This window comes from Nothoprocta perdicaria, unplaced genomic scaffold (genome assembly GCF_003342845.1).
Source record: "Nothoprocta perdicaria isolate Ctin4 unplaced genomic scaffold, notPer1 scaffold_389, whole genome shotgun sequence".
Taxonomy (NCBI): Eukaryota; Metazoa; Chordata; class Aves; order Tinamiformes; family Tinamidae; genus Nothoprocta; species Nothoprocta perdicaria.
The window spans coordinates 357,869-379,289 of record NW_020455631.1 but is presented as its reverse complement, the minus strand read 5'-3'; the positions used below and the strand labels follow the sequence as shown (position 1 = coordinate 379,289).

General features: G+C 46.9%; 3 protein-coding genes across 3 annotated transcripts in view; all 3 read right to left on the bottom strand.

Moving 5' to 3' along the window:
- Positions 1–4,130, bottom strand: part of IVD (isovaleryl-CoA dehydrogenase) — a 10,762-nt gene extending 6,632 nt beyond the window's left edge. Inside the window, exons 1-4 of the mRNA XM_026044858.1 lie at positions 4,030–4,130; positions 2,997–3,086; positions 2,113–2,164; positions 1,106–1,275 (exon numbers count right to left, since the gene is read on the bottom strand). Of these exons, the coding sequence (XP_025900643.1) occupies positions 1,106–1,275; positions 2,113–2,164; positions 2,997–3,074 (300 nt within the window). The 5' untranslated portion in view covers positions 3,075–3,086; positions 4,030–4,130. The remainder of the gene's footprint in view (positions 1–1,105; positions 1,276–2,112; positions 2,165–2,996; positions 3,087–4,029) is intronic.
- Positions 4,131–4,417: 287 nt separating this feature from the next.
- Positions 4,418–8,612, bottom strand: KNSTRN (kinetochore localized astrin (SPAG5) binding protein). The gene is made up of 8 exons (XM_026044856.1): positions 8,390–8,612; positions 7,546–7,678; positions 7,310–7,366; positions 7,016–7,115; positions 5,488–5,602; positions 5,324–5,385; positions 5,105–5,179; positions 4,418–4,639 (listed from the first exon to the last, which is right to left on the bottom strand). The coding sequence occupies exons 1-8, from the start codon at positions 8,448–8,450 to the stop codon at positions 4,508–4,510; spliced, it is 735 nt and encodes a 244-aa protein (XP_025900641.1). The 5' UTR covers positions 8,451–8,612; the 3' UTR covers positions 4,418–4,507.
- A 431-nt stretch (positions 8,613–9,043) lies between these two features.
- DISP2 (dispatched RND transporter family member 2) overlaps positions 9,044–21,421 on the bottom strand; it is a 16,721-nt gene continuing 4,343 nt past the window's right edge. The window contains exons 2-8 of the mRNA XM_026044866.1: positions 19,590–20,109; positions 17,651–17,680; positions 16,069–16,192; positions 15,483–15,598; positions 14,863–14,981; positions 14,147–14,244; positions 9,044–13,280 (exon numbers count right to left, since the gene is read on the bottom strand). Coding sequence (XP_025900651.1) covers positions 9,867–13,280; positions 14,147–14,244; positions 14,863–14,981; positions 15,483–15,598; positions 16,069–16,192; positions 17,651–17,680; positions 19,590–20,109 — 4,421 coding nt within the window. The 3' untranslated portion in view covers positions 9,044–9,866. The remainder of the gene's footprint in view (positions 13,281–14,146; positions 14,245–14,862; positions 14,982–15,482; positions 15,599–16,068; positions 16,193–17,650; positions 17,681–19,589; positions 20,110–21,421) is intronic.

Genomic DNA, 21,421 nt, shown 5'->3' with positions numbered 1-21,421 from the left:
TCCTCCTTCTTATCTCTTAAGTATTGAAACTGGTTTCCAGAGGCATGGGCATGCATGGGCAAACAACTCCATCCACCAGGGGATTTTAATAAAAGCCTTGGTGTCATGCTGAAAACTAGTCAGTGTCTGCAGAACAGCAGGTCTCTGACTTACCATTACGGACTCTCTTAAGAGCCAAGATAAGTAAAAACTAACACAGTTGCCTATCTCATATCAAGAGCCAGCAAATGGGAACACTATAATACACCCAAGGAACAGCTATGACACCCCAGGCTACACAGTGCCACATTGCACAGGAATGCTTTGGGGAAACACCCAAACCCTCTGAATGTGGTTTAATTTTAATCCAATAACTTGGTTACTACTCCTTCCACTTGACCACGTTGCCTCCAAGCACTGACCCTGAAAAAAAGCTGATAGAGGACAAACAAGTTCTGCCTTCTGCACATACTTATGTAAATAGAGATTAATAGGACAAAAGCAATCGTATTAATCTGGGGAAGGGCAAATGGGTCAGTATAATATTTCCTACAGGATGTAGCGTTGAGACCAGCTGCTTCTTAAAATGCTACGAGAGAGAAACTCATCCTTGCATGCAGCCGTACAGGAGAGAGACACAAATCTGCTGCTTGCTGTGCTGGAAGCTTCTCCAGTATCTTGTTCTGTTGCTACCTACTGGACACCAGGCAAAACTCTCTCTTTTTCTGAGAGTCTTTTCATACCACAGGAGAAATGTGTGATAGATACACTGATAACTCTCACCTGAGCCACACATAAGAACCTCACCTCCACAAGCGCTTTCCTGCTAACATTATGAGGAATAGGGTGGCACTGAACCAGCAGAAGCTACATCCCAGCCCAGTTCAACACATACAGTTAACGGGCATACAAACCTGCTCTGAGATAAAAGGATGCAGTGCCAGACCCTGATCAGCAACAGCAAACTGGAAAATCCAGGGAACTTTCTCATRCTTTTCGTCTCCTAAACCCCAGTGCCACAAAATGCCTTATATTCTTCCTCACAGGCCACATGTTTCTTCACACAGTATCCAAATAGAAAAATTAAAAAAAAAATCTAATTTCACCGTCCCTTCTAGTCACATACCTTGGGTAAATACTGCTCTTTCTGTGCTTCGTTGCCATTCCGCACTAGCTGGTTAATGCAAAGGTTTGAGTGGGCACCATAACTGAGTCCGACAGCTGCTGATGCACGTGAAACTTCCTCCATCACCAGCACGTGGTCCAGATACCCCATAGCAGAGCCACCATATTTTGCTAGGAAAAATGAATAAAAACTTGATATTATTCACGATGGAATGATAGCAATGAGTCAATTTGTACTATTTGCAGTAGTCAAACAGAGCAGTGGCAACCTGTAGTAGGTGAGGGGACAAAGGAGGAGCAGCATGATTTGTGAAGTCCAAGCATTTGTCATGATAAGCATCCAAAAACAAATTAGAAATCCTCCAGTTGCTGAAAATGTGGGACACTAGGGATTTGTCTACACTTACAGCTGGCCATCACTCAAAATGCTGCCCTCTTGCAGAGTTTGGAATAGATAAGATCCCCTAAATAAACTGCTCTCATCCAACAGTGGCAGGAATGCAGAACTCCACACAGGGTGAAATGAGACAGGGCAGCATAACTATCATAWCTGGGAATGCAGTGAGACACTCCAAGCTAAGTCTAAAACTGACAGTTGCTAAGATTAAAATATGATAGAGTATGAAGAGAGGAGGTAAGAAAAGAGAAGGCTAGGAAAGCCTGGATGAGGCTTAGAACCCCCTTGAAATATATACACACTATCACCTACCTGTCTATACACAAACACACAGAATTGCATACAGAAGTCAAAGACTAGTTATATAGGCAAGCAGTAAGTGGTTTTAATTGTAAGAAAGGAACTGAAGCAGAAGGATGTGGACACTGTAAGCTAATCAGAGAGGTCATCTGGGAGCACTTAGYGGTCACCAGCACAAATGTTTTACAGGTACAGCCTTTCAATACTCATTTGGCCTCTCATCTGTATCTGCAGGGCATTTTGTCTGAAATCTCCCCTCTCTGTTCCCAACAGGGGGTTCCTACTTGTGTAGAAAGTGGTAACAGACTTACCAGGAGCTGTGATCCCCAAAACTCCCAGCTCCCCAAGTTTCTTCCAAAATGCCTAGGAGCAGAGAATAAGCCATAGAGAACAAGCTATTAGTCCAGAGCTGCAGTCAGGGCAGCAGGACATGAAGCCTCCTCAGAGAGCTCCCTAGACACAGTGAGAACTYGGACATAAACACACAGACTTCTCCCACAGCAGCAGCTCCATCCTCTGGACTGGCATCCTACGGGACTTCAGGACACTCGTGACACTGCAGGGCAGTACSCTGTTCACTTCAGTGAGACAATTCACAGTGATAAATCTCACTGTGCAGGGACAGATCATTGACTGRACAACAAATTAAAACCATTAAGAAATGCACATTTATAATGTTACCTCTTGCTAAAGAGCAATTAGGGTCTTGTGAGCCCAGCCATTTATGCAGTCCTTTACCTGTCACTTCCCTGTCCCAGCACCTGCACCCAGGGCTTTGGCAAAGCTGTCTAGGCCAATTAGCCCGTGATCGCCAGGCAGAGCAGATAACCTGAGTGATCCATGATCAAATTCCTGGAAACGTTGGGAAGAGTCGCCATCTCTGGGTGATTTATGACTCTTCCAGTAAAAGGGACACAAGATAAACTAAAGCTGAGGCAACGACTTTGGAGAGATGGACAAAGGAACGTTACAGTTGGGGGCAGGAGATAYAGCTCCTGAGGCAAGCAGTGCTACTGCTTGATGACTTTTGGATTCCTTGTTTTTATTCCATTAGTGTTTTCTTTATGGCTCTCAAGTTTGAAAAGCTGATGATCACATTCTAGCCCACACATGATGTCATGTATGGGCTAGGATTCCTTCTCTGGATGGAAGGAGAGCCCAAAGCACATTTCGAATGCGCACAGGAAACACTCACCCGCATGTCTTTGAATTCATTCTCCTGATCAATTTGTTGGGCCTTTGGAGCCAAATGCTCCTGACAGAACTTTGTCATGGTCTGCCTAAGCTGGAGGAAAAAAAAAAAAAAAAAAACGAGGAAGAGAAAAACAGATGTCAAATCCCATCAACACATTGTCATTCTTTTCCCTGGAATACTTCCAACATTCCCTTGCCAGACTTCCTGGATCCCAAACCCAGAGGCACAAGAGGACAATGAAATCAAGCTGCTTGATTGCTTGCTGGAAATGAAATCGGAGGACACTCTGTCTCTCTCAATTCACACCAGAAAGATGAACTTACTTAAAAGTTAAAATGCATTTTAGTTTCCACAGCCACACCAGTTTTGGATTCCAGAATTGCCAAGCAAGTTTCTTCTGAGACAGTTTTTTTTTTTTTTTTTTTTTTTAATTAGTTTTAATGCTTCCACAAATACAAGCTGACATCAGCAAAGTTGTTGAGCACAAAATGACAAAAATACACCTTATAATAAAAATAAAAGCTTATAATCATTACAGATCAAGGGAGGGACTCAAAGAGGGACCCCAAACACTTCAAGCAGGACTATGACACTTGGATCATTAAATAAACTGTGTGTTCCTTCCCTCCCTCACAAGCTTTTTTATAAGAGATGGACACCAGAGAAATATTTTCTCCTTTTATTCCTACTGAATATAGAATTATAGGGAAACACCATGTTTATTTAGGGCCGAGTCACAACACAACATGAACAGAAGACGGCTAAGGAAATGACAGCGCTAAGAACGAACCCCTCTCACACATCCGCACCCCTGCACCGTCAGTAACATGCAGGCGGTGCGGCTCGGAGCAGCCCTAAGGAAACACTTAACCCGCCAAGGCCACTTAGCGAAAGGCCTTGGAGACACCGCCCCTCCCGCGCCACGCCCCCTCTGCCACGCCGCGCGATTGGCCGCGCCGACCGAGCGCCGGCCTATGAGCAGCCGTCGCCCGCCACGCCCCCTGCCCGGGGCCRCCGCCCCGGTGCGCGCTACCTGCCGCTGCTCGTCGCTCAGCCCGTTCACGGTGTCGTCCACGGCGAGCCCCGCGCAGCGCCGCCGCGGTGACAGCGACAGCAGCGGCGGCAGTCCCAGCGTCTTTCGCCGCCGCGCCGCGCGTAGCCCCGCGCGCGCCAGCGCCGCCATGCTCGCGAGTCCCGCGCACGCGCTGCTCAGCCCCGCGCACGCGCGAAACGCCCCGTCGGCCCCGCCCCCCGGGCGTTTCGTGCGTTCACGGGGGCCAAGCGGGAACGGAGAGAAACGCGCAAGGCTCCGCGTGCCAGGAGGCAGCGCAGGCCCCAGCCCGTTYGCAGGTAGCAAGAAGCATGGCAAGTCTCTCCCTGTCCCACCCTGCCCAGGGCTCTGGGCTGCCCAATTAAGGATGAGGTTTACACTGTGAACAGTAGTTGAACCAGAAGGAAAAACACATTTAAAGAAGGCAGCGCAGTCAGTCCTCGCAGTCAGTCCTTGCATCTCACATGGCCAATAGCAGCTCCACCTGATCGAGCATCGCTGAACACTGCTCCAGTTCAGCTCGGAAGGAGGAGTGCTTCTCTAGGGACTCGCGTCGCTCTTCTTCGGCAGATTTCCACTGAGCCATTGCTGTCTGTACGGAAAAGTCAGCACACGTAGAAGTTCACTCACACCAGAGCACTGAGTCACGTAGCTAAGCTCAAAAAAACTCCACTTAGCTCCGAAATATTCCATAATATAGCAGCATGCTTCCAGTGGCATTTACAACCATCGGCAGTACAGGCTCGGGAAGGCCTGTCAGAGGAGCTGATCTCGGCTCCAGCTTAAGGGATTTAGTAATAAGAGATTCCATCTTATCTGGAAGTTATTCGTCATTACTATTTCTAAAGCAGTTCCTATATTCTATGTTGTTTAAACTAACATCTACATTTTCCTTATTATGAACTTATAAATAAGGAAATACAAATAATGCTGCAGGCCTTCACTGTCTTATTTTTTTTGACCAGTAGGCCATCATAGGGAGGTACAAAATAAGCTTCAAAAATTTCACTCGGATGCTCATTATGTGGCTGACTGTGAGTTAAAGTTATGGCCTTACCTGAAGCAATTCCTTTTCTTTCACAGCTGCTTGGTTAAATAGCCTCAATTCTGCTATGAGTTGCTCAGTTAACAGCTGAAAAGCCAGAGGAAGATAGTTTAGTGTGACACAGATAATTGTGAATCGCAGCAATTATTTCTACAACAGCGGCAGTAAAAAACAGTAGCACAGAGACTTCTTGCTAACAAAGCCCATATCATCATTTCTATACTTTCTTACCGTTGTCTGCTTCCGACATTCCTTTGTCTTTTCTTCCTCCTCCAAAATGTTGCTGCCTGTAACTGATTTTGAGATTAATGAACATAGTTGCAATTGGAAATACAAGGATGTTCTGTGGAATAAGTACCAGTATCTTATTTAGTATGAAAATGCAAAATCCTTACCCGGATCAATGTTTCTGCTTTCCAAAATCACCATGCAGGTCTCCTGAAACTTCCTGAGCTTCTCAACTTCTTGTACTAGGCCTTCATTCTCCTCCCTTAGCTCCTTTATGGTGCCCTGTTATTAACACAGGGCAGAAGTGAAGCAAGTTTCCAAGGAGAGTTTCCCCGACAGTCAATAACACCGACTGTGTTGCTAATGGTTTAGCAGGTGTTCCTCAAGCACGAAGAACCAGGTCCTGCTCTTCTAACTTTATCACCCCTGCAGATTAATCTGTTTCAGATGCTCACTCAACCTCCTTGACTGGATTAATACATTTATCACATACAGAAGTCACAGCAGTGCTTAAAAAAAAAAGATCCTGAAGATAACTCCCTTTTAGGCAAGTCTACCATGTCTATTCCCAGGCTCTACACACACAGGCAAACATTTCTTGAGTGTCATGCACAGAACGTAGAGTCTCTGGAGTCTGTGAGCTACACCATTATTCTCTACACAACTCAGATATTACTAGGCAATCTGATAAACTGATCAACCTCTTAAGTCTACTGCAACTCTTAGAGAGAATCAGCAAGCATGTGGATTAGGGTGATGCAGCTGATAGTATCAGAAGCTTTCTGTGCATTCTATAGGAGGTCTCAAAAGCTCTTAAAGAAATTAAGCTATGAGATAAAAGGAAAGATTATCTCTCAAATTTGTAACTGGCTGAGAACTAGAAAATAAAGCAAGCCTTTACAATGAAAGGTTACCAGCAAGGTCTTTCACATGCAACAGAATTTGTGCTGTCCTAAATTGACCTGTAGGAGGTGGTGAATAACAAAATACCTTGCAGGATGGTATAATCTTAGTTTGGTAAAACCTGCTACAGACTATGCTAAAAGACAAAACGGCACAGCAGCAAATGGAAGAAGCATAACCCTACACACACTATATTTTAAGTGGATTAGTAATATTCAGAAAAGAATGTGAGCATCCCTCACATTTCTAGTGCACAGCTGTGAACAAGTCAGCTCTTTTTTTTTTTGCTACAACATAGGTGTGTATATAGATATATATATATATTGCTGCAGAACTCTCATCTTCAGTGCAGTTCCACACCATTTTTGTGATGGGGTAACAGAACTAGGAGGTGTGTGGCAAAGGGGACAAGGATCATCTAGGGAATTGAATGGCTTATCTGCTATACAGGGAGGAGAAAGACTGAAAGAAAAGAATTAATAGATCTTGAGTGGTGATTACCGAGAGATTATTTACACTTCCTCACAATGCAATGAGGGAGCATCTACCAGCATCGAGGCTCAGCGTTTCAGGCTCACAATTATATTGTAAGAGACCTGTGCAGGTATGAGTGAACTGGGGCACCAGTTCCTATTTAGTAATCCATCATCTAGCTAAATACATCTGTATTTCTACCTACTCTTACACTTTACTGTTTCTGATGGAGACAAGATAATGAGCAACCCAATCCTTTGATCTGACCCTATAGAGAGCAGAATATAAGAACTGTTCAGCTAATGCTTTTCTCCTTACCTGTGCACCTGCTAGTCGGGAGTGCAGTTGCTGTTTGGCTGTTTCTAACAGCTGATTCTTGGTCTTCAGCTCTGCCTCCAACTTATATCTGTTTAGAGGTCTGTAGAGTCAAACATCATAGACTTAGGGGCAGAAATACCAGTGTTACACATCTGTTCTTTTGCTTTCATCAAATGCCCTCCTCTGAAGCAGCAGCGTATTTTGCAGAAGTGGATGTATGTGAGCGAGAGCTCATCAGAACTGAGATAGAACGTCATTACACAAGAGCAACTAATAGCTATTTGAGCTACATACCCTCTTGCAGCTGTCTTTTTTGAAACAAGTTCTGTTTTCTTGGCAGACTTAGGAAACCTTAAAAGACAAGTAGAATACAATCACCACTTAAAGCATAAAGCCACTGCATATTTACATCTTACCAAGTTGGTTTGACTGACAAAAAAAAAAAAAAACAAGAACCGCCCCCTCCCCCCCCAGTCACTTTCAGGACACTTATCAAATAATAAATTCACCACTCCTTTCCTTTCAGTTACCCTTGGTTTGTAGCTTTGAAGACACCATCTCCTGGAATATTTGAGCTAAAGTTAAAATTGGGATCCTTGCTGAACTCCAGCTCAGCTGTTTTGCTGACACATTGTTTCTTCGAAGGAAACACCATTTGTATTTCTGCAAGAGAAAGGCATCAATGAAAACACCTGTAGAAGATCACCATAACATGCAGAACTTCTGGATATATTAAGTTTTCAATTCAATAAAAATCATCCTATAGGGTTAGARCTGATAAAGCAACAACTAAGGGCAGCCTTCAAATTCTACTCATGGTTCAGAATAAGCAACAGGTTAAAACATAGTTATTGGCTATAGTGCAGGTGTGATAGCAAAGAAAGTCTCGGCATCAGGCAAACAGCAAGCCCCAGCATCCCAAGCAGAGTTATCCAGCACTAGAAGTAAAACACATGCAGCCCACTTGAAGCCTTCTGTGTAAGAGAGCTTTGTATTTCAGTCTACTGTAGAGATATACACTTCTAAAGGAACTGGTGGAGCTGCGGTAGAGCAAGCTSTCTGTGTGGAGGTAATTCAGCCATGAAGCAGAGCTATTTGAGTACATAAAGCTTTGTTTGTGTAGTGTTTTTTGGGAAACTCCTTTTTTTTTCTGCTTAGTGAGCTAAGACTTTCTCAAGTGACATATTTATATGCAGCTCATAGTAGAGCTACACACAGGCCTTTAAGGAGGCCCTCCAGAAGCCACTACAGGCCAAGGCAGCCTTAGAGCTTCCCAAAAGGCACCCGTTTACCTCCAGCTCCCACCACTCCCTCCTCCGCTCTGGCACTAAGAGAGGGCCCGGCCCACGGGGCACAGCGAGGCCGCGCACGCACCTGTGGGGCCGCCGCGGTGGAGCGCGCCGTACACGGGGATGCGGGAGGACTCCCGCTCCATACTGCGCCGCACCTCAGCAGCCACCGGCCCGAAACCGCTGCTCCAACGGCCTCCCGCCTACGCAGACGCTCCGCGCGGCGGATAAAATCAGTTCACCTACACCGGAGTCCCCCTTCTTGCCACCGCAGGGGGGCAGGAAAAGAAGAGAAGGGAAGAGAGCGAAATGAAGCACCTACCGCACCCGCGCGGCCGTTAGGATTCAAACCGCCGCCTAACGGCTCGCCGGCCCCGCGCATGCGCAGTCGCGGCGTGCGCAGGCGCAGTGCGGCAGCGGGGCCGTTGAGGTGCGGGGTGCGCGTGAGGCGCCCGTTGCCTTTCGCCTAAGGGGGAGCGGGGCGGGCGCCTTTAGGGCCTCCTGTTCCGCTGGTCTCTGCAGCCGCGGTCATGTCGCCAAAGGCGTTAGGAACGTGTGGGAGAGGAAGGAAACGAGCCACAAATGAACTATCACACAGAGTTAGGAAAGTTTATCGTAYGCATTTATTTTACGGTACCTTGTAGAGAGATTTTTTTTTTTTTCTATTTCAAAAAATAAAGGCAAGGAAGGGTGGTGATTTTTTTTTTCTCCCCTGATTGTATCTGGTAGAGGAAGAAAAGTAAAATTCAAGAGTTGTCAGAAATGTAAATTTTAAAAATACTGCATGTTTGTCTGGATTACCTTGACTGGAAACAAGCCACAAAAACAACACCACAGAGTGCCCAAGGCAATGAAGGGACAAGGATCCTCATTCCTCCAAGGGCAAAGCTTGCATCGAAAACCACTGGCTGTGCCAGGAGGCATTTCTCCTGGTGAAACAAATAGAAATTGTTACTGAAAATAGCATTTGGGCTGACTTCTCTAGCTGCTGTGAGCAGCAGGAGACCATGCCAACTGAAAAAAAATAAATTGCTTTAAAATATCTGAAGTGGTTTGTAGAGATCCGTGGAGCTGCATTTCATATAAAACAGTAGGGGGAAAAAAAAAAAAAAGAAAGCTTTTCTTTTTGTGAACACCTCTGTCCCTCCATACCTAGATTTTTAATATTTGTGTGTGCGTCTTTTGACATGGCCTCTCTGTCTTTAAATATCTAGAGAGACTCGTCTCTSCTTATTTCTCTCCTATGTTTGTTTGACCAGAGAACACAATCTCAAAACACCTCATAAGAAATGACAACAGGTACTCAATAAATTCCGCTGTGTGACTGAGCATATGGAAGGGGACACTGGAAGGTCATAAGGGAGCTTGTACTACATTAAGATTTATCTTATATCCTCCACTTGCTAGCTTCGGGTTTGCTGGTTCTGTGAAACACAGCCATTCATTTGCCTGTCTGAAAAACTAAGGAGTGGTCTCAGCTCTGGGAAAGACGGGAGGAAAGATTTCGTATTTACAGTTCAGGCGAAATTCTGAATTCCCCTGCTCCTGTTTCCTGCAGGATTTCAGCTGCTGTAGCCGACATTTTGTGCACTAGATCGTTTGATCCAAACATCAGGCATATCTGGTTGACTGTTTGGTAACACGACGGGATCTTCACTCCCTAATCCAAACCGATTTTTCCACGAAGAGCTATTTTGCTGTGAGGCTGCTGGAGGGACATCGAATACAGTCTCCCTCAGCTCCAGCCGCAGGGTATCCCTCTTCCCATTCAAGTAACCCCTTTCTGCTTGGCTGTACGAATCTGACAGCTCTAAGGCGTCTGGGCAGGAACTGGCTGATTCAGCAAGTTTCAGGCCTTGCTCAAAATCACTGATCGACGTCTCACTGGAGATGTTCAGCATGTCAAAGGAGCTGCCAAGAGAACAAAGGCATCGGTGAATTTTGTAGATATCAGCAGCAGGAAGATGACTGTGGTCTGAGGTATAATCTGACTGCTGCTGGGCAGTGTCGCTAGAGCACTGTGTTTTATTGAGCTGCCCGTCATCCTTCACACTGGCTGGTGGTATACGGTCCAGCACAGACCCGTCCCAAGCTTTTGAACCATACTTTCGGCACTGACAATCCCTGCATAGCATCTCCCTGTGAATTTCTGCTCCTGAGCTGCTGTGCTTGTATGGAGAAGATGTTTGCAAGGCAGGACACTGACACAGGCCAACCTGCTGGTCTCCAAGAGTCTCCTGCAGATTTTGTCTTTCAAGAGAAGGGTGCGTTCCCATTCTGGGGCATCGGTTATCTTCAAGCTGGGTGACTTCGGACAGTACCGATGGCCGGTTGGACAGCTTGCTCGTGGAAGTGCTGTTGTCAAAGCTGTCGCTGAGCTTTCTAGACAAGGGTTGGAGCTCGTACTGCTCGTTTGCCGTGTTGGATTCCTGCACCTTACGCAGCCTGTTTGGCTTCTCACTTCCCCCACAGGCAAAGTTCCCGTTCGGCCCTGAGTCATCAGAATAGTCCTTCATGGTGTGGGCGCAAGGCCAAAGGATCTGCCCGCAGTTCTTCTCTGGGCCAAAGAAGCAGCACAGCGACTGGAAGAAGAAGCTGGCAAACCCACAGCTGATACACTTGATCATCATTATGAATATCCCCAGCTTCCTGTATGCCAGGACAGTGGCTGGCAACATGATAACACCCGCGGAGAACAGAGCAGAAGCTGCCATGGCTGTGGCACAGCTCATCTGCTTCAGGGAAAAGGCCACTCGGCTCAGGCGGTCGGAATGGGGGCACAAGTGRTAGGAGATGCAGTAGTTCACGGTGAAGTCAACAGAGAGACCTACTGCAGCTGAAATGAAGAGTGATTCCACTGCATTGAGCTGCCATTCCAAGAGGACCAAGAGGCCTACGGTCACCAGGACGGTGCCTGCGATAGCAGTGACAGAGAAAATGCTGAGGAGAACRTTCCAAGTGGTGAGCAGCAGCACTACAAAGGAAATGGCTATGGAGAGCCCCATGACCACTGTGGTTTCTGTGCTAAGACTGTGCTGGAGATTGTATAGCTCTAGCTTACTGGTAAACCACCCGTTTTGAAGCCCCATGGGGGCAGTTTTCATCTCCTCTGTCAGCCAGAGGTTGATTTCCTCATAGAAGAGTTTGGCTTGGCTGTAATTAAAGGTGTAGTGGTAAATAGTTTGAAACTGCAGCACTAAGGCAGCGAGATTGCCCTTTCCATCAAACCTGAGACCCAGATCATATGTTTCAGCTCCTTCCCTGCCTTGTTCCAGGAGCATCATTTTGATGCAGTGTAGGAAGACTTCACTTCCATAAGGGAAAGAGAACTGGTTGCAACAAAGGTTGAAGTTGTGGTCTCTCTGGGAGCACTGGCGGCTGTCCATCCACCTGAGGAACTCCTCCATGAAGCAAACAGTAGATTTCTGCTCTGTGCTGGGGTAATAGAAAGTTTTGTTCTTCACTTTATGGCAGAATTCAAGGAGCCACTTCTGGGCCTCGGGATTTTGGATGCTGAAGGCGATATCTGTCACGAGGGTGCCGTTGCTTTTCGGATTGAAATGATCTCCGTTGTCAATGGGCAGAATGCCCCACACTATGGTGACAGGCATACGCTGTCCTTCCCCGTGCTCTAGCCTCTCGAACATGAATTGGTGGCAGTACTCAGCATCGTACCTCTCGAAAGGATGGCTCAGCCTGAACACCTGAAGAGATGACGTCTCCAGCGTGGGCAGTTTGAGCTTAGGGTTGGAGCAGGAAATGTAGGCACCGCCGATGGCTAAGGCTGCAAACCAGCAGATCCAGATGTAGCGAAACTTTATGACGCCACAAGGCAGGAGCTTCTCGAATAAGAGCTTGGAGGTTTCACACAACGTGTTCTGGAGACCCCTGAGGATGTAATGAAGGGAGAGAAGAGCTCTCTTATGACCGGCCTTGTTCCAGTAGTCTTCAGGTTTGTAAATGCAGTGTGTTGCTATGTAGCGCTCGTAGAGGACAGCGGAAGAAGGAAGCCAAGTCATCATGAAGACCAAGTTCACTAGCACAGAGGTGCCCATGTAGATGGCGAAGCAGCGGATGGCTGTGATGTTGCTGATGTAGCTGGAATAGAAAGCAGCGCTGGTTGTGAAGCAGGATGCCAGTGTTAGGTAGGCAAAATGGTGCATGGTTTGACTCACCCACTGAGGAAGGCCAGCAGAAGGGCTCTGGCTCTTGCTGAGGTTCCAGAGGTCAAAAAAGACAAATGTATGATTGGCACAGATGCTGCTGAGGAGCACCACCGCTGTCAGGTTTATGAAGGGGAAGTAGGTGAATCGGAAGGCCACCTTGTACAAGAAGTAGGAGATCGTCAAAGAGCTGACAACAGCGAGCAGGACCATAAATGTGATAAAGACTGAGCGCAAGTAGAAAGAAATGCTTAGAAAAATGGCAAATACTGCCAAGACTGGATACTTAGTATCCAGTAAAAGATAGTGCTGGAATAGTTTCTGTTTAAGGCCCAGGTCCATTCCAGTAATGGATGTGTAATTGTCAAACAGATCCCAGGATTCAAGGTTATCTAGGTAGATTCCCATCATAGAGGTGCCTTTCCTGGTAGGCAAAAACAGCAGGCTGTACTTGAGCGATGGCACTTGGTACTCAATCGTCTGGGGACTAAGGAAGTCTCTGTCGACCAAGAAGTGGAGAAGCTGGTAAATAGCATTGAATCGGGTGCATTTTTCGGGGACTTTGGCGCACTGCGAGTGTTTCTGTCTCACAGGATCGGGCCCTATGCAGGACGGGGTGAGGATGCCTTTGTGGTAGTCTGGAGCGCAGGAACGAAGGAGGGCCAGCATGTGGGAGATGTCTCCTTGGGTTATTTCCAAGCAAGAAGACCTGTTGTACAGGACAGCAATATAGTTCCCCAGAGACCAGCTTGGGCAGCATTCATTGGTCTCGGTGCGTTGACAGAGGTCTCTAAAATGAATGTGTGAGCGTATCTGAAAAATAGCCAAGGAAGTGTCACATTAGATCCTTCCTCTCGGTGCACTTCACCTTGCAGCCCCTCTAGTGATTCCTGCATCTTACAGTGATATTCTCCCCCCCGCAAATTTACAAGCTATGGTTTCTCATCCTCCCAAATACTACAGCTGTGGTTACACACTAGAACCTTTTGCAAATGTTAAGCCTTGTCCATGTGTATTTTGTAATCCCTAGTTTGGAAGTTTGGATCCTTCTGCCCTCTGTTGCTCTTCTCTTAGTAATGGCAGTAGCCTTCGTTTCCCAGTTATTCTCAAGCTGAGAACAGGGAGTGAGATGTTTTTCCTTCCTTTTCTCCCCCTCCTGCATCCTTTCTTCCTCAACATTTTTTTTTCCCTGACTCCAGGRCTGTTCTTGGAGGACATCAGATCCATATGCAGTGACATGACCACCCTCCTACTGCCAARCATTAAATCCTTAACACCACTTCTGCAGTAACTGTGTAGAGCCATCGTGCTATTTTCTCCCTGTCCCAGAAGCTGCTTCTGAAGCCTCTGAGATGAGAGCTTCATTTCAGTAATTGCATCCTGCTGCTCCAGATGCTCAGCCACGTCTGAGGGGCGTCTCTGCCTCTTGGACCAGGCTTTTGCTCAGGGTCAGTTTATTCCTGTTTAACAGCAGCTGCCACTTTTCAGCTGGATTTCAGTGGCAGGTGAAGTCATTCCTGTATTGCTAAGTATGTGTAAATGCTACGGAGTCTAGGCTGAAACCTATTCCATAGCTTGCATTATTTTGGGCTTGTTTCTTTTCAGCTAGAGATTATAGGTAAAGACAGCCAGAAAACAAACAGTGTGTGTGTGTGTATGTTCTTCCTGACATTACTAACCTTGTCTTGTTCAATTTGACACATGGACTGAATAGCTTGCAAGTTCCATAAGCTCCCAGCAGTTGTGGACATAAATACCAGCTGGGAATAGCTCTTTTCTGGGGGGGAGAAAAAAATAAAAGCAAAGAAATGTATTAGGTAATACTGCTAAATCAGCCAAGCTGTTTGGAGTAGTAGTAGAGTGTTGAAGAGAAGCAGGTCTCAAAGTCAGWAGCTCTTAGTGAGTGGTAGCATCTGCCTTGTGCGATGTGACCCCTGCTCCTCACCCATCTGTGAGCACGGGGAGAACAGCAGTGTTGGCATGTTCCRGATGTGCTCTCCCTGCTATGAATGTCCTTCCAGTGACAAGTTCAGGTGACAGGGGCATCTGGTTCTGCAGCTCTGGTTACAAAGCGAGGAACTGAATATAAGTACTGTGCTTTTTTTGTTTTTTGTTTTTTTTTAATTAAACACAACTTTTAGCAAAAAAAAAAAATACCATAAAAAACATAGACATCAATATTATTAAAAATATATCGTGATGGTTCCCAAKTTGTTTTGAAGGGCTGAGAACTGATTACACGAAAGGTGTTTTAGTGGTCATGAAATCTTACATGCATTACTTTCTTGGAGCATTTTCAGATCATTTCCTTAGGTTTTGAAACATCTGGGTGACTCTGCATGCTGTCCAGCTACTGGATGTGTGATATTTAATAGCCCACCAGGATTCCACTCACCCGGAGGACCGCAAAAGAAGCCATCTGCTCCGTAGACTGGTTCCACCATTCTCCGTGTCCTTGCTTCCTGTTCACCTGCGCTAGCCTTCTGTCCTCTGTTAAAGCCGACGCCATCGTAGCTAGCAAGAATTCAGAGTATTTCATTAACTAAATACATCACCTGGCAATGAGCTCCACGCCTGACCAGCCTCTGGGGCCACAAAGCAACTGCAGCAAGAAGAGCACATGGAGCTTTGAAAGATGCCAGTCCTCAAATGAGATCATTTCTGAAAAGCAGCTTGACCCTTCTCCTGGACAGGGAGTGAGACCACGAGTGAAACCATCTGCTCACGTAAGGATGCATTGACTTCCCTCAGCACTTTCTTATAAGTAACTAGTGAAATAATAATAGGACGCACTTTCTTATAGGTAATAAGGGAAGGTTGCCAAGGGTTTAGAGCCGAATCCCTCTTTTCTGGAGCGGAGACTCATTGCAAACACACCCACAGCTCCCAGACCCACAGCTCCCCGAAGCCGTTGCCACATATGAGGATAGGACCTAAGTTCTGATTCACATAAACATCTCTGCTCATGGAATCAGCTGACTTTTCCCATGAACTCTCCAACCCCAACCTAAGTACCTGTTCTTCTCGGTATAGGGAGAAAGGGAAAAGGTCTTTTTGTAGCCTGTGTGGCTCTCTACATTCTTCCACACCATCAGTTTTCTGCCGATGTCAGTGTCCCGTGGCTCAAAACCCTGCAACCAAGGAGAAAGTGTTGATTATCAGCTCATGTTTCATCTTAGCTTCAATTTCCTTAATCTTCCTGCTAGATACAGGAACTGCATGGGATTATTACTACGTCTTGGAGAGAGGCACAAATTTCCAGGAATTTCTCCTGGGAAGAGCGGTCGCACACCGCAGAGCTGACAGAAAAGTCTTCCTGCTCTTTTTGGTCAAGAATGGTTTCATTTCTCTCTCCTTGCTCTTGCAAGACTCTTCTTCTTTCAAATAATCACTTATGGAAGTGAGASAGAGATTTTAGGGCAAACTGGTGCTTTTCCAGCAGCTTTTATGGCCTCTTTGCTTTACTGTTCTGCCTTGCTGCCTCTAGCAGTGGAGGAGCAAGGAAGTATACACTGGTTTTATATGGGATGAAACCAACATTACTGGTTGGCCCATAGGTTTTCTGTATGTTCTTTCCCACCTGCTCTCTGTAGGGACTCACCAGGAGGGGTTCGGAGAAATCAGGCAGCCCCCCGACGAGGAGGCCRGCTATGGAGCACACCACGGCCATCACGGAGCAGAGCGCCATGATGGTGATGGGCCACTCGGTGAGCATCTGTGCGTAGCTGCAGCCGACAGGGGAGGAAAAAGAAGGAAATTCCACCCATCCCCACCCGCTGTGAGCATAAAACCTGCCCYCCGACCGAGAGTGAGAGAAGGCAAGTAAAAGAACTGGGGCTTTCTGTTTTGGGCAGTTAGTTACTGCGAAGATCAGAGGCTCAAGCGCAGCTATCAGCAGACGTATCCTGCCTCTGACTGGGTGTTTGCAGGCAATTCTAATTAATCTGGGTAATTACGTTTTGCCTGTGTTTTCCTGCTTTTTCAATCGGATATAATGAAAACCAGGCTGCTGCGTCCCAAAGGCAAAAGAGGAAGCTTTAAATATTTAACTTAAAAGTTTCTGTTTAAAAAGAGCTCTTGCTTTTTTTTTTGTCTTTTTTACATTCTTCTTCGCCACTGTACAATCAAAGCTAGCAGCTGCCTGGCAGATTGGCCTGCAGATTTTTACCTTGTGGACCCCCCTGAGAAGTCTATAGTCCAGTCCAACAGATCYCCTAAAGATAATTGAGTAAAGAAGACCTCTTGTCATTGCTCTGAATTTGCTCGTTGTATAGGAGCCTGCCTCACTGCTGGGAAACAGGTAGGCTTTGGCAAAGCAAAGAAAGGGTGGAAATCATGGATTTAATTTGTACTGAGTGTCAGCACCATTCACCCAGTGAATAAGCAGCTTCTGCAACTGCTGGACCAAGGGGCTGAGCTCTGATCTCAGCCTCAAAGTGCCAAAAAGAAGCATCTGCAAATGTCTTGCCTTGCAGATGACAGTGTCACTTCCCCCAAAACACCCTTTAGAGACAAGTTCCTGGAAGAGACTCCTGTTCTGGGTGGGTTTCTAAGTATTTCTGATGTTCTGGAGGATGAGAAACACCTCATTCAAAACCAGTTGAGAAATGTTTGAGCTTCGTGGAGAAAGTGTAATATTTATGACCCTTACACAGAGCAGCCATGCCAGGGCTCATCAGTCGTGGGATGTTCCTGCTYGCCTAATCTTTCACTTCTTACTCTAAGCTTCACTGAGTCAAATAATACATTTCTTCATAATTAAAAATAATCATAAGCCCTTCAAATGGCTCTCTGCATGACTTTAGACCAGGCTTATTTTTTGTTTGTTTGGTTTGTTTTTGTCTTTTGTTTGTTTGTTTGTTTGCCTGGTAGGTAGCTTCTAGGCACCCTTGTTCCCCATCTGGTTGGCCAAGTAAGGTACAAAATACCACAGTATGGACTTGAGCCAGGCACTTGCTGGGACCAGCTATCCAGGCAGCGTTGCTGCTCATTAAAGGCAGTTAATTGATCTTGCAAGCCCATTTTTTTCAARCAAACAGCAAACCCTGAGTGGGGAGCTCTGACCTAGCCTCCAATTCCTGGCCTGCCTGCGAGGTTGCTCACCATAATATGCCACATTTCCTCACAGAGCAGAGCAATGATCACAGGGTTGAAGGGCGGGAAGCTTGGAGCATTAAACATACCTTTTTGGCATCCTGAAAGTCTTGTCATGTCTGCAGACAGAAAAAGAAAAAGACGGGCTCATTTATTATTTTTCTGTGAGGCAAAGTGCTGAGCTGCTAATGAGCAAGGTAATCCCGAACAGCCAGGCGAGTGGTTGCTATGAAGGGAGTTGCTGCTGCCCGGCACCGCATGGACCAGGCTGCCTCAAGATAGGGCACATCCTTAAATATCCTCTAAATAAATATCCCATAAATGGGCATAATATAATTCCATAGAAATGGTGCTGTAACCCTCATTTACAAAACCCTATCCATTCTAAGTGCTTTCTGAGTGCTTCTCTATGCATTTCATGACAAGAATATGATTCTTACTATATTTCTCAAGCTCAATTAATGAMACCAATAGGGCCTATAGGTAATTCTTTCTTCCTAAGCTCAGCAAGGGCTTTCCAAAACGGCAAAGCTCTCTTATTTCTTAGGCTCTTCCAAAGGCAGCAGTCGTCAGCCTAGAGGAGCAGAAGGGCAATGGAACTGCTCAAACTGGCTGGAAGAAGTGCTTTTGGTGGCGCATGCCACAGGACACTAAGTCAKGCTGCCTTTTTCCCATCCTACCATTGCTCCCTGGGTTTGGAAGAGAGGAGAGTAAAGAAAACCCCTCCCTGCATTATCAAAGGGAGGTTTCTCTGCGGCTACCTCGGTGCTAATTCTTCCCTGCTGGCTCCTCAAGCAGATTTGCTCTGATTCAAAAACATATCTGAGCATGATTATGATACCATTTTGCTTTGATTATGATACTGCTTTGCTGTGATTATGGTATGGCTTTGCTGTGGTCATGGTACCACTTTGCTGCCTGCCAGGGCTGCACATCCTGCCAGGGATTTGCAATCCAGCTGCTTGCTGTCTAAACCAACTGTTGCGGAGCAGGGAGTTGACCATTTTGTCAGCGGTGACGATGAGCTAAAAAGGATCCAGACCGCAGTCCTCTGGCTGCAATTGCTCTACACTGCAAACAGAAGTCAATTAAATCTGCTGCTAATGATTAGGAAATGAGAGAATAATCTAACCGGCACTGCCGTGCAAAGACAGGGAGTTCAACACTGCCTCTATTGGACTTTACTTGGTGCCTTCTGTTGTGCCAGCAAAGAAATCATGGTCTTTATTGCCAGCAGTGGACTCCAGAGGGCACAAGAAGCTAGGATGGTTGAGGCTGGAAGGGGCAGGGGAGGCATTTCAGGCTGCTGCGGATGCTACAGAGCTGGAGGAGACACGGGACAGGCACGGCTGCACTTTGCATGGGTTCATGGACTCAGTGCTGCCTGAGGAGATTGGCACAGAATCACAGAATAACCATTCTGTGAAGGTTGGAAGGGACCYCTGGAGATCATCTAGTCCAACCGTCCTGCTCCAGCAGGKGCACCYAGAGCACAGGGCACAGGGTGGCATCCAGGCGGGTTTGGAAGACCTCCAGGGAAGGAGACTCCACAGCCTGTTCCAGGGGSCTCTGTCACCCTCACAGTGAAGAAGTTMTTCCTCATATGGAGATGGCGCTTCCTGTGTTGCAACTTATACCCATTGCCCCTTGTCCTATCACTGGCCACTGCTGAGAAGTTTGGTCCCTTCCTCCCTACATTCTCCYCTCAGATATTTGTACATGTTGGTAAGATCCCCTCTCAACCTTCCCTTCTCCAGGGAAAACAGGCCCAACTCACTCAGTCTTTCCTTGTGCGAGAGATGCCCCAGTCCCTTAATCATCTGTGAGCTGTATAACCTAAGAGCAGCTGAATGATCGGCCTTTCTCTCCTCTCTTCCCAAGGAGCTTGGGGCTCTTTGGATCAGCTGCTCACCCAGCTACAGAGGCTACAGAGCAATGGTGCTTACCCCAKCAGACCCTCCTCACCCCACAGCAAAGCCTGGGAGGGGCTCTCCACAAGCCCTGCAACACTCTGCGGGTGCCCCTTACCTCACCGTTACGACATGGCGCTGCACAGGCCGGCAGGGTCGCGGGCCGGGGGACCAGTGTTTCCAGGGCGTTTCTGCGACGTCGTGGTGGGAAGCTGGCGTGGGCTCGCCGCTGGAACAGTGGGAACAGAGCACGGGCCTCTCGCCGTGCCCCGGGAGTGGGGGCAGCCCCCGGCCGCCTTCAGGCTCCTGCTGGCTGCAGGGGAAATAAGTATGAGGCTGCTGCGAGTCCTGTGAGCTGGAGGGCACCTGCCCGTTGGACTGTGTGGAAATGGGTCCCAGCGTGTGGCTGGAGGAAGGCAAGTGGTCCCCCCCCAGCCGGGGGGAGGCAGGAATAGGACAGTGATGGACCGGGCAGATCCTTTCCCAGGAAGTTCCGCTGTAGCTGAGCTCGGCGTTCCCAATCTCCGGCATGGCAAGGCAGGTCTGGCAGGGTCCTGCATTGCGCCTTTCTCTGTGAGAGAGAACAAAGGGGACATTGAAACCCTTCTGTGATAAAATGGTGGAGCAGTGGAAAGGCCCTGCGGAGGTATTGCACCTTGCAGGTGAAGCAGACAAGCATCCGGGCTCGCAGGAGCCGTGGAACTTCTCCTAGTGTTTCCTAAATCAATAGCAAGTCTCAGGGCTGCCTCAGCCTATGCTTTTACAAAGACATCCTTGACCAAGCCAGAGACAGCAAGTGCTGGGGAATCTACCATATCTTCACCCTTGTCGCTCTAAAATATTGTGGAAAGCAGGGTAGCATCCCCTTGAGGAGCTCAAGACCTCATGAAAACCCCCAAACCACTGCTCGTTGCATGTGGCACAGGGCCTATAGCTGCCTGATGTACTTGCCCTCGTGTCTGGCATCTAGGAATAGGTATGAGGAATCCCCTAGAATTACAAGGTAGCTGAAGTCTTCAAAGAATTATGAGTGCTGGACCGAGACAAAAATGAGATGAACTTTAGCCTGCGGTAACTGATGGCCTGCAAAAAAAGGGATGTTTGAAAAGGGCACGTTTTGTAAAATCTACAGGATTCATCTCATCTTTCTGAGGCAGCCAGAGGAAAAGGCATAATTTTAACAAYTGCAATTCTAGCAATTGCGATTTTAGCAATTACGATTCACAAGCCACCAGACAAAGGTAAGGTCACCCCAGAAGGTGCCTTTGGCCTGGCCAGACCCCAGCAAATGCTTTTGCTCTGCATGGTGACTTCTACTCCTACCATGGACACAGAAATCTTTCCTAAGAGAAGAATTTACAGCCTCTGATACGACCTAGTCCATGATCCTGTGAAGGAATCTGGCCACAAATTCCCCTGTCAAACAGGAATAGTAATTTCACAAATGATAGAGATCCTCCCCAGAGGCCCATTGCATTAATACCTCTCCAAGAGACCTTAACTTTGTCCAGACTGACAACAAAGCTCTCATTTTAGCCTTGGATATTAAAAAGGCTCACCAATATCTCTATGGAAACACAGGTTAGGTATCATCCAATTCTAATTTTAATTTTTAAACCAGGAGGCAACTGCAGCGCAGTTAAATATATGGGCCATGGGACTGGCTATGGTGCATGTGTTTTTCAGATGCACCAAGTGGATGTGAGCAAATCTAAGCTTGCACTGGTGCAGGCACCCAAACAGCAGCAGCAAGAAGCATGTGCATCTCATTGCAATATGCTTGGCGGGTTGCTCCCCACAGTACCAGGCTCTGAAATAGGAATTCTCAAAATAAACATCCACTAATTGGATGCAGTGAGAAGGAGTGCTGTTTTCCAAGGCAGGAGCAAACCGTGGCAACCACATCCCATTCAACTGCAGAATTTGACAAAAAAAAAAAAAAAAAAAAAA